This window comes from Dendropsophus ebraccatus, chromosome 10, assembly GCF_027789765.1.
Source record: "Dendropsophus ebraccatus isolate aDenEbr1 chromosome 10, aDenEbr1.pat, whole genome shotgun sequence".
In the NCBI taxonomy this organism is placed as follows: domain Eukaryota; kingdom Metazoa; phylum Chordata; class Amphibia; order Anura; family Hylidae; genus Dendropsophus; species Dendropsophus ebraccatus.
In genome coordinates, this window is record NC_091463.1 from 6,924,423 (window position 1) to 6,937,927 (window position 13,505).

Consider the following 13,505-nt stretch of genomic DNA (forward strand, 5'->3'; position numbering starts at 1 on the left):
ATGCTGGGCTTTGCTGTTCACTGGGGGGGCGGCATGCTGGGCTTTTCGGTTCACTGGGGGGGGCGGCATGCTTGGCTTTGCGGTTCACTGGGGGGGGGCGGCATGCTGGGCTTTGCGGTTCACTGGGGGGGGGCATGCTGGGCTTTGCGGTTCACTGGGGGGGGGCGGCATGCTGGGCTTTGCGGTTCACTGGGGGGGGGCCTTTGCTGGGCTTTGTTAATTTCTGCTGATTTTTAAAGGGGTACTACTGGTGGAAAGACGCCCTATAGAGGATAATTGTTTTGTGCCGCAGGAACAATAGGGGACCAGGCTCTAAATCTCCCATATACTTTTATTGCCTTGCCTAGTGACTTTTCAGCTGTTGCAAAACTACAACTCCCATCGTGTCCAAACAACCATATTCTTGGCTTTGGCTATCCAGGCAAGATGGGAATTGTAGTTTTGCGACAGCTGAAGGGCAGCAGGTTTGACCCCTGTGCCCTAGGCAGGTAATGGAGCTGCAGTTCCCACATGTGACTGCTTCTCCTCGGATCCTGAACCCCTATACACAAGATCACCCACGATCCCGGAGGTCTGACCCTCAGCGATCGTTCACTTACCCCCTAGTACACAGGTGTCAATCTCAGGCCCTCCAGCTGTGGCAAAACTACAATTTCCATCATGCCTGAACAGCTAAAGCTAAAGGTCTGGCTGTCCAGGCATGATAGGAATTGTAGTTTTGCAACAGCTGGAGGGCCGCTGGTGTGACACCTGTCTGTGATGGCGCAGTCCCTTTAAACAGCCTTGACTGGTCTCTGTGTTTATGCTATGACCTATTAACCCCTTAAGTACAGAGCCCAAAATTACCTAAAGGATGTGACAATTTTCAGTTTTGGGTTTTGGTTTTTCCCTGCTCACCTTCTAAGGGTGTGTGCACACTACGGAATTGATGTGTATAACTCGCGGTGTATTCCGTTGCTCGTCCCCGCACACGGCGGCGCGCATTTCCGCCCGTGCCATAGACACTATTCTGTGCATGGGCGGATTCCGCGTTCCGTCGAAAGAATTTACATGTCAATTCTTTCGACGGAATGCGGAATCCGCCCGTGCACAGAATAGTGTCTATGGCACGGGCGGAAATGCGCGCCGCCGTGTGCGGGGATGAGCGACTGAATATGCCGCGGGTTATACACGGCATTTCCGTAGTGTGCACGCACCCTAAGAGCTAAGGGGTTACTGACAGGCTGCAGCGCGATCGGTGCAGCCTGTCATTAGCGGTGAGGGCCTCAACCTGCTATGAAGTGCGCTCTGCTCCAGAGCACTTCATTGCATATTAGACACCCAGGGCGCACATGTACGCCAAGGGTCGTCTGGTGACAGGCGGCCAGTGTGTACATGTACGCCCTAGGTCACCTAGGGGTTAAAAGAACATTGTAGGGGGGTGGGGGTTGCCTGTGTACATAGAGATGGTGGTATACTGCTATAATTCTGCATTGATTGATATGTTAGAATTGCCTTCCTCATTGTGGAGACCGGCCACCTGGCATAATGATGCGTGTGTCCATGGTGAGGACTGACAGTGGATTGGTCAGTATAATACGGCAGGGGATCCTTGCTTTACAGCTGCTGCAAACCAATTCCAGTGCAGGTTATTGCGTTTCTCCTACTGTCTTGTCATCATAGGTTCCAGTGGGACAGACGCCTGTAATTCTTCTTTCCATAGGGATTATTGTGATCCCAGACGGAGTCACTGGTGTCCCAGATTTTACGGTGTGTGAGAATCTGCTGAACCATCCACTGTTCTTTTCTCCAGGTCGTAGATATGAAACTATTTTATGGGGTCGGCTGACCTCCACCAATCTCTAGCTGGCTGTCATACTATGTTGTGGTTAGGACTGGGAAGCTTCAGTGATTTGTAGAGTATAGGCGGTATGTTAGCTGCAGGTCTTATACCAGCTAAGATAATAATTCATGTACACAGAAAACGTGTCTAAGAGCATCTTAACACAGAGAGATTTATCTGACAGATTTTTGAAGCCAAAGCCAGGAATGGATTTGAAAAGAGGAGAAATCTCAGTCTCTCCTTTATTACATGTTCCCTGTTTATAGTCTGTTCCTGGCTTTGGCCTCAAACATCTGTCAGATAAATCTCTCTGTGTATAGGCCCTTTAATTAGTATATTGCATCATTAAAGGGGTTATCCAGCGCTACAAAAACATGGCCACTTTTCCCCCTCCTGTTGTCTCCAGTTCAGGTGCGGTTTGCAATTAAGCTCCATTTACTTCAATGGAACTGAGTTTCAAATCCCCACCCAGACTGGAGACAACAGTAGGAGGAAAGTGGCCATGTTTTTGTAGCGCTGGAAAACCCCTTTAATAGCTTCCTGTAATAACCGGTATTGGTCACTAGATGGCAGTGTTGTATCGCTATAATGCTCCATGTGTAGTATCAGAAACCTGATACCAGGCACTGCCACTTCACAAAACTTTTGACACGTCATAGAGACATCATAGAGACATGTCAAAAGTTTTGATTGGGCAGGGTTAGGGCCCTATTCCACCGGACGATTATCGTTCGCATAATCGTTAACAATCTCAAACGACCGCTATTGCGAAATACCTGAAAACGTTCACTCATTTCCATGGAACGATAATCGTTACTTGTGATCGTATTTGCGATAGTTTTTTCTTCGCTATTTCTTAGCTATTGCATTCGTATCTACTGCGAACGACCGAACAACATCCTATTCAATGCGAACGATTTGCGAACGTTTTGCAAAAGAGCAACGATAAAAATAGGTCCAGGTCTTCTCCCGGCTCTATCTCCCAGTCGGTACAGGTGTGAACACTCAGACCTTGACCAATCAAAACTTTTGACATGTGTCTATGATGTCTCTCTCCTAGAGATAGTGAAGTGACAGTGACACTATAACAATCAGGGGAAGCCAAGCGATGTTACCATACAGCTGCTTTCAGGCTCGGACTGGCCCACAGGGGAGCAGGGGAATCCCCCGGTGGGCCCTACCCATTGATGGGCCCCTGAGCAGGAGGTCTGCATCCCTGTTTAGCAGCTTCAGGATGACAAATAATTCCCCAAGTTAGTTTCATGGGACTTCTCCTTTCAAGAAACTTAAGTGGACGGCTGTGCTGTTTGCATAGAACAGGGATGAGGAACCTTCGACCCTCCAGCAGTTGCAAAACTACAACTCCCATCATGCCTGGACAGCTCCTATACACTAGAACAGGGATGAGGAACCTTCGGCCTTCCAGCAGTTGCAAAACTACAACTCCCATCATGCCTGGATAGCTCCTATACACTAGAACAGGGATGAGGAACCTTCGGCCTTCCAGCTGTGGCAAAACTACAACTCCCACCATGCCTGGACAGCTCCTATACACTAGAACAGGGATGAGGAACCTTCGGCCTTCCAGCTGTGGCAAAACTACAACTCCCATCATGCCTGGACAGCTCCTATACACTAGAACAGGGATGAGGAACCTTTGGCCTTCCAGCTGTGGCAAAACTACAACTCCCATCATGTCTGGACAGCTCCTAAACACTAGAACAGGGATGAGGAACCTTTGGCCTTCCAGCTGTGGCAAAACTACAACTCCCATCATGCCTGGACAGCTCCTATACACTAGAACAGGGATGAGGAACCTTCGGCCTTCCAGCTGTGGCAAAACTACAACTCCCATCATGTCTGGACAGCCTTCGGCTGTCCAGGCATGATGGGAATTGTAGTTTTGCAACAGCTAAAAGGCCAAAGGTTCCCCATCCCTGGCATAGTGTCTGACCAGTTACTAACAGTGAGCGAGCATTGCCGGTCACATACACAGCACTGTGCAAAGTCGCTATAGTAATGTGAAAGGCTTGGCGCTGGGTATACCTGGTGTATGTAGGGTGGGCCCTTAGAATAAAATATTCCCTGGTGGGCCCAAGTACCTCAGTTCGACCCTGGCTGTCTTCATCCGATCTATGAGGGAGGTATTAGGAGCTATTGATCCTCTGATTTATCAATGCTGCTGTTTCATCTTTCATCAGGCCGGTGCGGAGCCCCGGGGAGCAGTCACTGACACTAGCTGCTGTCCCATACACCTGCACACTGCTGGTATCATTTGTTATTTGGTCACAATCACTAAGGTCCCTGCCTAAAATCTAAGACCCCCGCTGGCCGACGTGTCACCACAGACCGCGGCGTTCTCAAGGGGATCCGGTGCAGAGTGAGCTGGCCGCGTGGGCGGTGTATTGTTATATCCTCTGCTGCAGTCTCCTCCAACAGGGAGATAGGTAACCAGTGGATTAAACCAACCCATTATCCAGTTATCTTAGAAAGACCAACTATTTTTTTCCCGACACACTGAAAGATCTTGATGAACGAACGTGTTTTCTCCTTTGCTCGTATCCACCTATAACACGTAATTATTATCACTAACCATCAGGAAAGTGACCGTGATTCCAGCGCTCCCATAGACTTCTATGAGGGCGCCCGGGCCGGAATTCCGGACAAAAATAGGACATGTCCTATTTTTTCCGGAATGGACACCCTTTCTGGACGTGTGAAGGGGGCCTTATCCCTACCTGTCCGCGCTCCCCCGGTGTAGCCGCTGACTGCAGATCTCGTCTCAGGAGTGACAGCTCTCTCAGCCAATCACCGGCCATGGCACTGTCACTGATTGGCTGAGCGGCCTGTCACTCCTGAGACGAGTTCTGCAGTCAGCGGGGACACCGGGGGAGCGCGGACAGGTAAGTATAGGGCGTTTATTGTTTTATATGCACCAGCAACAGTATTTAATAAAAAATAAAAAAAAACTAAGGCTGGACAACCCCTCTAACCACAGGAGGAGGAGGAGGGAGGGCTGGAGGTGTGATCTCTGCTCTGGACGCGGGATCTGACCGATCTGAGGTGATTCAGTCATCACGTGTAAAGAATCCACAGCTGAGCCCAGTTACAGCCACTTCCTGTTAGCGTCTGTCACCATGACAACGGGACAAACCATTCCGGACAAGAGGGGAGACTCTCTTATCTCGCTTATATGACAGAATAAACCACACTAGGTGTAATAAGTGACTGTATGCCGCGCCTGTGGCTGTAATGGGGACTCCTGAAGGAAGTGAATGGCCGCTGTAGCCGTTATTTATATTTCTGCTCCCCCCCCCCCGGGCGCGGGGATGGTCCGCTCCGCCCGGTGACTGAGGAGAGTTGCTAAGAGGCAGGAGAAGCGCTGGGGCCCTCGGGACTTAGGGGCCACATACCGGCAGCATGGAGAACCAGAGGTTCGGGGTGGTGAGAGACTCCATGAATAACAACCAGCTGCTGCAGAAGGTGAGGGGCGCCGTGTGTGACGTCATAGCCGCATGGACCATTATGACCTGTGTATTATAACCTGTGTGTGTCACGTGACGTCTGCAGGAGAGAGGGGGGGCCGCGCCTCACATCAGCTCCCTCACATCGTCATTCAGTCAGTGATAGGGATTATTAAAAATGTTGTCACCCGCACAGCTGAGGGTTTGTTACAGTTGCATCTGCATGAGGAGAGACTGAGGGGGCAGGAGGAGGAGAGACTGAGGGGTACAGGGGGCAGGAGGAGGAGAGACTGAGGGGTACAGGGGGCAGGAGGAGAAGAGACTGAGGGGGCAGGAGGAGGAGAAACTGAGGGGTACAGGGGGCAGGAGGAGGAGAAACTGAGGGGTACAGGGGGCAGGAGGAGGAGAGACTGAGGGGGCAGGAGGCAGAGAGACTGAGGGGTACATGGGGCAGGAGGAGGAGAGACTGAGGGGTACATGGGGCAGGAGGAGGAGAGACTGAGGGGTACAGGGGGCAGGAGGAGGAGAGACTGAGGGGTACAGGGGGCAGGAGGAGGAGAGACTGAGGGGTACAGGGGGCAGGAGGAGGAGAGACTGAGGGGTACAGGGGGCAGGAGGAGGAGAGACTGAGGGGTACAGGGGGCAGGAGGAGGAGAAACTGAGGGGGCAGGAGGAGGAGAGACTGAGGGGTACAGGGGGCAGGAGGAGGAGAGACTGAGGGGGCAGGTGGAGGAGAGACTGAGGGGTACAGGGGGCAGGAGGAGGAGAGACTGAGGGGGCTGGAGGAGGAGAGACTGAGGGGTACAGGGGGCAGGAGGAGGAGAGACTGAGGGGTACAGGGGGCAGGAGGAGGAGAGGCTGAGGCGTACAGGGGGCAGGAGGAGGAGAGACTGAGGGGGGCAGGAGGAGGAGAGACTGAGGGGTACAGGGGGCAGGAGGAGGAGAGACTGAGGGGTACAGGGGGCAGGAGGAGGAGAGACTGAGGCGTACAGGGGGCAGGAGGAGGAGAGGCTGAGGCGTACAGGGGGCAGGAGGAGGAGAGACTGAGGGGGCAGGAGGAGGAGAGACTGAGGGGTACAGGGGGCAGGAGGAGGAGAGGCTGATGCGTACAGGGGGCAGGAGGAGGAGAGACTGAGGGGGCAGGAGGAGGAGAGACTGAGGGGTACAGGGGGCAGGAGGAGGAGAGGCTGAGGCGTACAGGGGGCAGGAGGAGGAGAGACTGAGGGGGCTGGAGAAGGAGAGACTGAGGGGTACAGGGGGCAGGAGGAGGAGAGACTGAGGGGTACAGGGGGCAGGAGGAGGAGAGACTGAGGGGGCAGGTGGAGGAGAGACTGAGGGGTACAGGGGGCAGGAGGAGGAGAGACTGAGGGGGCTGGAGGAGGAGAGACTGAGGGGTACAGGGGGCAGGAGGAGGAGAGACTGAGGGGTACAGGGGGCAGGAGGAGGAGAGGCTGAGGCGTACAGGGGGCAGGAGGAGGAGAGACTGAGGGGGGCAGGAGGAGGAGAGACTGAGGGGTACAGGGGGCAGGAGGAGGAGAGACTGAGGGGTACAGGGGGCAGGAGGAGGAGAGACTGAGGCGTACATGGGGCAGGAGGAGGAGAGACTGAGGGGTACAGGGGGCAGGAGGAGGAGAGACTGAGGGGTACAGGGGGCAGGAGGAGGAGAGACTGAGGGGTACAGGGGGCAGGAGGAGGAGAGACTGAGGGGTACAGGGGGCAGGAGGAGGAGAGACTGAGGGGTACAGGTGGCAGGAGGAGGAGAGACTGAGGGGTACAGGGGGCAGGAGGAGGAGAGACAGGGGGCAGGAGGAGGAGAGACAGGGTACAGGGGGCAGGAGGAGAAGAGAATGAGGGTACAGGGGGCAGGAGGAGGAGAGACAGGGTACAGGGGGCAGGAGGAGAAGAGAATGAGGGTACAGGGGGCAGGAGGAGAAGAGACGGAGGGGTACAGGGGGCAGGATGAGTAGAGACGGAGGGGTACAGGGGGCAGGAGGAGGAGAGACTGAGGGGTACAGGGGGCAGGAGGAGGAGAAACTGAGGGGTACAGGGGGCAGGAGGAGGAGAGACTGAGGGGTACAGGGGGCAGGAGGAGGAGGAGGAGAAACTGAGGGGTACAGGGGGCAGGAGGCGGAGAGACTGAGGGGTACAGGGGGCAGGAGGAGGAGAGACTGAGGGGGCTGGAGGAGGAGAGACTGAGGGGTACAGGGGGCAGGAGGAGGAGAGACTGAGGGGGCAGGTGGAGGAGAGACTGAGGGGTACAGGGGGTAGGAAGAGGGGAGAGTGAGGGGTACAGGGGGCAGGAGGAGGAGAGACTGAGGGGTACAGGGGGCAGACTTGGTGTATATAATAGTAGGTGGTCAGTGTCACAGTAACCTCCACATGATGCCATCACACTGCCCGCCATCTTGTCTTCTCCCCATGCTGGCGCCATCTCCTCCCCAGGTAAGTGACGCATCCCAGCCGCCACATGATGCCATCACACTGCCCCCGCCATCTTGTCTTCTCCCCATGCTGGCACCATCTCCTCCCCAGGTAAGTGACGCATCCCGGCCGCCACATGATGCCATCACACTGCCCGCCATCTTGTCTTCTCCCCATGCTGGCACCATCTCCTCCCCAGGTAAGTGACGCACCGACTACCACATGATGCCATCACACTGCCCCCGCCATCTTGTCTTCTCCCCATGCTGGCACCATCTCCTCCCCAGGTAAGTGTCGCACCGACTACCACATGATGGAGAACGTGACCCATCACACCAGACATCTTCTTCCATCGCTCCATACACCTGATGCCATTGTAGACACTATCGGGGGAGGACGGGGGTCACATGACCAGTCTGCGGGGCCCATACACAGCGAGCTGCCATGTCCTGTGTCATCTGACTCCTTTCTATCATAGACAGCAGGAGGTTTTTCAGCAGTTTGCTCTACAGCAGCTCTTCTGTGGGATTGAGCAGACTAGCCCCATGTCCTTGGTCGTCCTTCCTTGGATACTATTGGTCCTCTGACCTCTACATACCAGGGACCCCACAAGACCAGACGCTCTGGAGATGATCGGACCCCCGGGGGTCTACACATCACTCATCAGACGCTTAGATTCTTAGACTTGGCCATTTTCCTTCCTCCGCTGACCGGTCGCCCCTCACAGCTGGTCACATGACGTTCACGGTCAGTGGTTATGGCTGACGGTGTGTATAGTCATGGCAGCAGGGCCTTAGCTGGTGGTTGTAGTATTATATTGGTGTATTATACTGCAGTGTTGACAAGCATGGGCGTGCCTGGTAACCTATACAGAGCTCTGATGCTGCGCTCCTAGGGAGCGGACCGGGGATTAGGCAGGGATTGCTCACCGACAAGTGCTGACCCGTACTGCACAAAGCAAATAATCACCCTGTTTACCTTCAGCCTTCTGGGACTGATGGCATCATAGATACAGAATACACTATACATCCCAGCTATGCTCACTATACCTGCTATATAAAGGAGCTCTGCTACCATGAGTCTGAAGCTCTCCACCATATGCAGGCTTCTTATTTGTCCCAACATTTAGTTTTCCACTTTCAGGGAACAGAAATCTTCTCCTTTACATCATTTGGCTGCATTTCCATATTGTGGCCACTAGATGGCAGCAGAAGACTGGTATGTAACCAGTGTGTCTGTATTATAGCAGAGAACAGGATGGAGGTGTCCAGACCATAGACATTCATTGACATAACAACACTGATAGAATACACAGCTGGTATACATTATACCTCTCCCATATATAGTAATATGGAGTGTTGCTGCTCTAACCTGGGGTTCTCCTGTACATAATTATATATGTACAGCTGGTAAAACCTGGGGATCTCCTGTATATAATATATGTACAGCTGGTATAACCTGGGGATCTCCTGTATATAATTATATATGTACAGCTGGTATAACCTGGGGATCTCCTGTATATAATTATACATGTACAGCTGGTATAACCTGGGTATATACTGTATATAATTATATATGTACAGCTGGTATAATCTGGGTATATGCTGTATATACTGTATAATGATATATGTACAGCTGGTATAACCTGGGTGTATACTGCATATAATTATATATGTACAGCAGGTATAACCTGGGGATCTCCTGTATATAATTATATATGTACAGCTGGTATAACCTGAGGATCTCCAGTATATAATTATATATGTACAGCTGGTATAACCTGAGGATTTCCAGTATATAATTATATATCTACAGCTGGTATAACCTAGGTATCTCCTGTATATAATGATGTATGTACAGCTGGTATAACCTGGGTATATCCTGTATATAATTATATATGTACAGCCGGTATAACCTGGGGATCTCCAGTATATAATTATATATGTACAGCAGGTATAACCTGAGGATCTCCAGTATATAATTATATATGTACAGCTGGTATAACCTGAGGATCTCCAGTATATAATTATATATCTACAGCTGGTATAACCTGGGTATCTCCTGTATATAATGATGTATGTACAGCTGGTATAACCTGGGTATATCCTGTATATAATTATATATGTACAGCTGGTATAACCTGGGGATCTCCTGTATATAATTATATATGTACAGCCGGTATAACCTGGGGATCTCCTGTATATAATTATATATGTACAGCTGGTATAACCTGGGGATCTCCTGTATATAATTATATATGTACATCTGGTATAACCTGGGTATATCCTGTATATAGTTATATATGTACAGCTGCTATAACCTGGGGAGCTCCTGTATATAATTATATATGTACAGCTGCTATAACCTGGGGATCTCCTGTATATAATTATATATGTACAGCTGGTATAACCTGGGGATCTCCTGTATATAATTATATATGTACAGCTAATATCACCTGGGGATCGCCTGTATATAATGATGTATGTACATGTGGTATGACATTGGCATATGGCATTTTATATTTTTTCCTATAGTGGGATGTGCTGTATATCATTTAGTTGGAGATGTTCTGTGGATCTGGGGCTTCTCCATATATCATCAGGTTCCTGATCACGTTCCTCGCTCACTCGTGTGATGATGATGGGATCGGAGCCTCCGCTTTGTTGCGCCGTCCCTCTTCTCCTTCACAGCAGGATCTCATTTAAGATTTTTTTAAGTTATAAATAATTTCTCAGCGATGGGTTCTGCTCGGTGCTGCGGAGAACAGGCGACCTAATACTCTGTAGTGCAGTCCCCGGGGCCTCCAGAATTGTCCCCGGAGGAGTAATCCCCTCCCACCTGACTCTTCTGGTGTAAAAGGTATCATGGCTGCCGAGCAGTCATGTGACATGTCTCATCTGTGCTGCTTGGTTTTATAGTTGGGGAAGGGGCAACATGTTATATGGTCAGGCCCATGATGAGACTTTAAGGGGGCCCCATTCCCCCTATGGTGGACCAGTATTAGCAGTATGAATGACTACACAAGATATGTTTAGACCCCTTGCTATTGGTTGCAGGGTAATATACCTGTCCACTACCATGGAGGCCAAAGCCATTGGTAGTGGTGGTCCGGCCATGTGATCGCCTCTAGAGAAGAACAAATTGTTTTGATCCAAACCAGATTCGTCCTTGGATTCCAGAAGTTTTGAATGATGACTAGTGATGAGCGAATGTGCCGAAAGTTCGAATTTGGCAACATTCTCCGGACCTAAATGCTCGACATTTGACTCTTGGATGCCACCCTGGAGGAGTCCTGGAATACATGGATACAGCCGTAGGTCATTGGTTATATCCATGTTTTCTAGGGCGGCATCCAACTTTTCAGCCACCGGTAGTCAAATAGCGAATGGTGGACATGAGCATGCCCGAGTTTTGCTCATCTCTAGTAGTGTTGTCTACCTGGGGTAGGTGAGGAGCGATCCCATAACCCATTGCTGTGTCGCCAATATAATGGTGTAACCTCTCCAGATACTAAAGGCTCTCTGTATACCGCCATCCAGGCCTGCTCTCTCACACCTATATATTCCACCACTTGCCTCCATGCTCATGGCGATAACATTGCCGTCCGTTTGGAGCGAGAGATGAATAGCGCGGTCCCTGGCCACACTCGCTGTTAGTTAGCATTTAGATAGGTTGGATTGAGTTGTGGTGGGGATGGGGGGGGGGGAGGCAGAAGCTCATGAAAGCCGATATCACAGAGCAACAAGAGGGATTAATTCCCTTAACCAACACGGATGATCCCGTCTATCTCATTACCTTCCCCTTGTCAGCGCCGATGTGAGATGTGATTGAAGATTACACCATTTAGGCTTTCTCCATGACTTTGTAGAGACACGGCCCCCCGATACAGGCACGGCTCCAGCCCGCGTCCCCAGCAGCCGCCACTCATCCGCCCGCCTCATAATTCTGCTTCATTTAAACTTCATCAACTTTTCCAGTGATGTGGAAGGAGCCGAAATAGACTTTGTAAGCCGCCAGCCCCGGCTCCTCTTTGTTAGTTAATGTATTCTATCTCGCTCCCTTTATTTCCTTCCCAATCCCTTTTTTTTTCTCTTTTTGACGTCCTCGTTCTCCTCATGCTGAAAATGAGATTACAGTATTTAAATATCTATGATAATCAATCAGGGGACCGGGGGCCCGATCTGAGGTTAATTTTCCTGAGCAGAACAAAGAGTCCTGCGGCCTAGCGGGGATTGGGAGTTCAATCTGTGTTTTATGGTTGTTTCCCCCCCAACTTCTTTCTTGTAATTGCTGTTTTATAAGAGTTTTTCTAGTTGCTAATCCAACAGCTGCTGATCTGCTTCACTCTGCAATTATTTCATTACATTTACATCTGTTTTCTTTTTGTAATGTGTTCATTTTCAGGATATAAAAAGTAGCTTAGTTTAAAATGTTTATGTTTTTTAATTGATCTATTTTATTATATTATATAATAATTTATTATAACATATTATAGTATCATTATTATTTTGCTAAATGTGCATTTTAAAGATATTTATTTTAATAATTCAATATAAGTAGTATGTCTTTGCTTTTTATATATTTTATATATTTTTTAATTTATTATTATAGTTCACTTTTTTAAACCTGTTTTATTATTTCAAATGTATATTAATATTATTATTATTATTATTATATTTCTAATTTATTTTATTAACTAATTTATTATATATAATAATTTTTTGCATTCTTTTTTTAAACATTGTCAATTTCTTAAACAAAAAGTTCTGCTTGTATTGTTTTATTATTTATATTTTAATAAAAAAAATTTTTTGTGAGTTTTATATTTTTAATTTTATAAAGTGTATTTTATATCAGTGATCTCCAACTTGCGGCTTTCCAGCTGTTGCAAAACTACATCGCCCAGCATGCCCTGACAGAAGGCTTTCGGCCATTCTGGGAGTTGTAGTTTTTCAACAGCTGGAGAGTCTCAGGATGGGGATCATTGGTGTTTTTTTATATTTACATTATTTTACATTTTTTTATAGGTTTTTAGCAATTTAAAAAAAAAATTCTATTTGTTTTTACTATTTGAAAGTATTTCTTGGGATACTATTTTATAAATTTTCCCTAATTTAAATACTATACATCTTGAGATTCTTTTGTTTGTAATATATAATTTTACACTTGAATATGTTTGGCAAATTTGCCATTTTATAAAGAAGTTTTAGAAAATTATAATAATTGAATTTTAATCACCCTAGTTTATGTGCTCCACTGTCTGATCCTCCAGACGGTGCTTGATCCTGGCTGAGCTTTCCTTTTAAGCTTATAGAAAATGTTAGCTGAACCAATCACGGCCGGGTGAAGGCGTGTCATCCCTGAGGTCATTGATTAGCCGAGCAGGCATTTCCTGTGTAAAATGAGATCAGGAAGTGCTGGAGCGGTCGCTGTCTGAACAGCGTCAGCAGAGAATCTGGTCTGGTCCCATAGCCCGGGCCGGACAACCTGCTGTGTACATCTTGTATATATTTATATTATGTATATTTCTGACCCTTTCCAGCAGTAACATAATCTGCGCCCTGTGATCTAATTGTCTCAGAATCCGCCTGTAATCAACACTTGTAGTGATCTCTCCGTAGTTTCCGCAGGCGGGTGTCTCGTTCTCCTGACAGTGACGGTAATTAGCGCTGCCCCGTTTTTCCTGTTTCTGGCGATTAGTCGGTATTATCTGTCACTAATGACGACCGGTTATTTAGTTATTTAACTGCAGGGAAAGGGGGAAAAAAAAAGGCTGCCTGTGCAAAAAACTCCAGATG

At 49.0% G+C, this 13,505-nt stretch overlaps 2 protein-coding genes across 5 annotated transcripts in view; both read left to right on the plus strand.

The window, feature by feature from the left end:
* The window catches only part of GTF3C4 (general transcription factor IIIC subunit 4), a 660,517-nt gene that overhangs the window by 473,809 nt on the left and 173,203 nt on the right, over nt 1-13,505 (plus strand). The gene's annotated exons all lie outside the window — the stretch shown is intronic.
* CFAP77 (cilia and flagella associated protein 77) overlaps nt 5,059-13,505 on the plus strand; it is a 79,490-nt gene continuing 71,043 nt past the window's right edge. The window contains exon 1 of one of the 4 annotated variants that reach the window (XM_069986450.1): nt 5,059-5,305. In XM_069986450.1, coding sequence (XP_069842551.1) covers nt 5,243-5,305 — 63 coding nt within the window. In that variant the 5' untranslated portion in view covers nt 5,059-5,242. Of the gene's footprint in view, nt 5,306-7,689; nt 7,729-7,931; nt 7,995-8,235; nt 8,455-13,505 lie in introns of those variants that run through there. The other 3 variants (XM_069986451.1, XM_069986452.1, XM_069986453.1) reach the window with 3 other exon arrangements.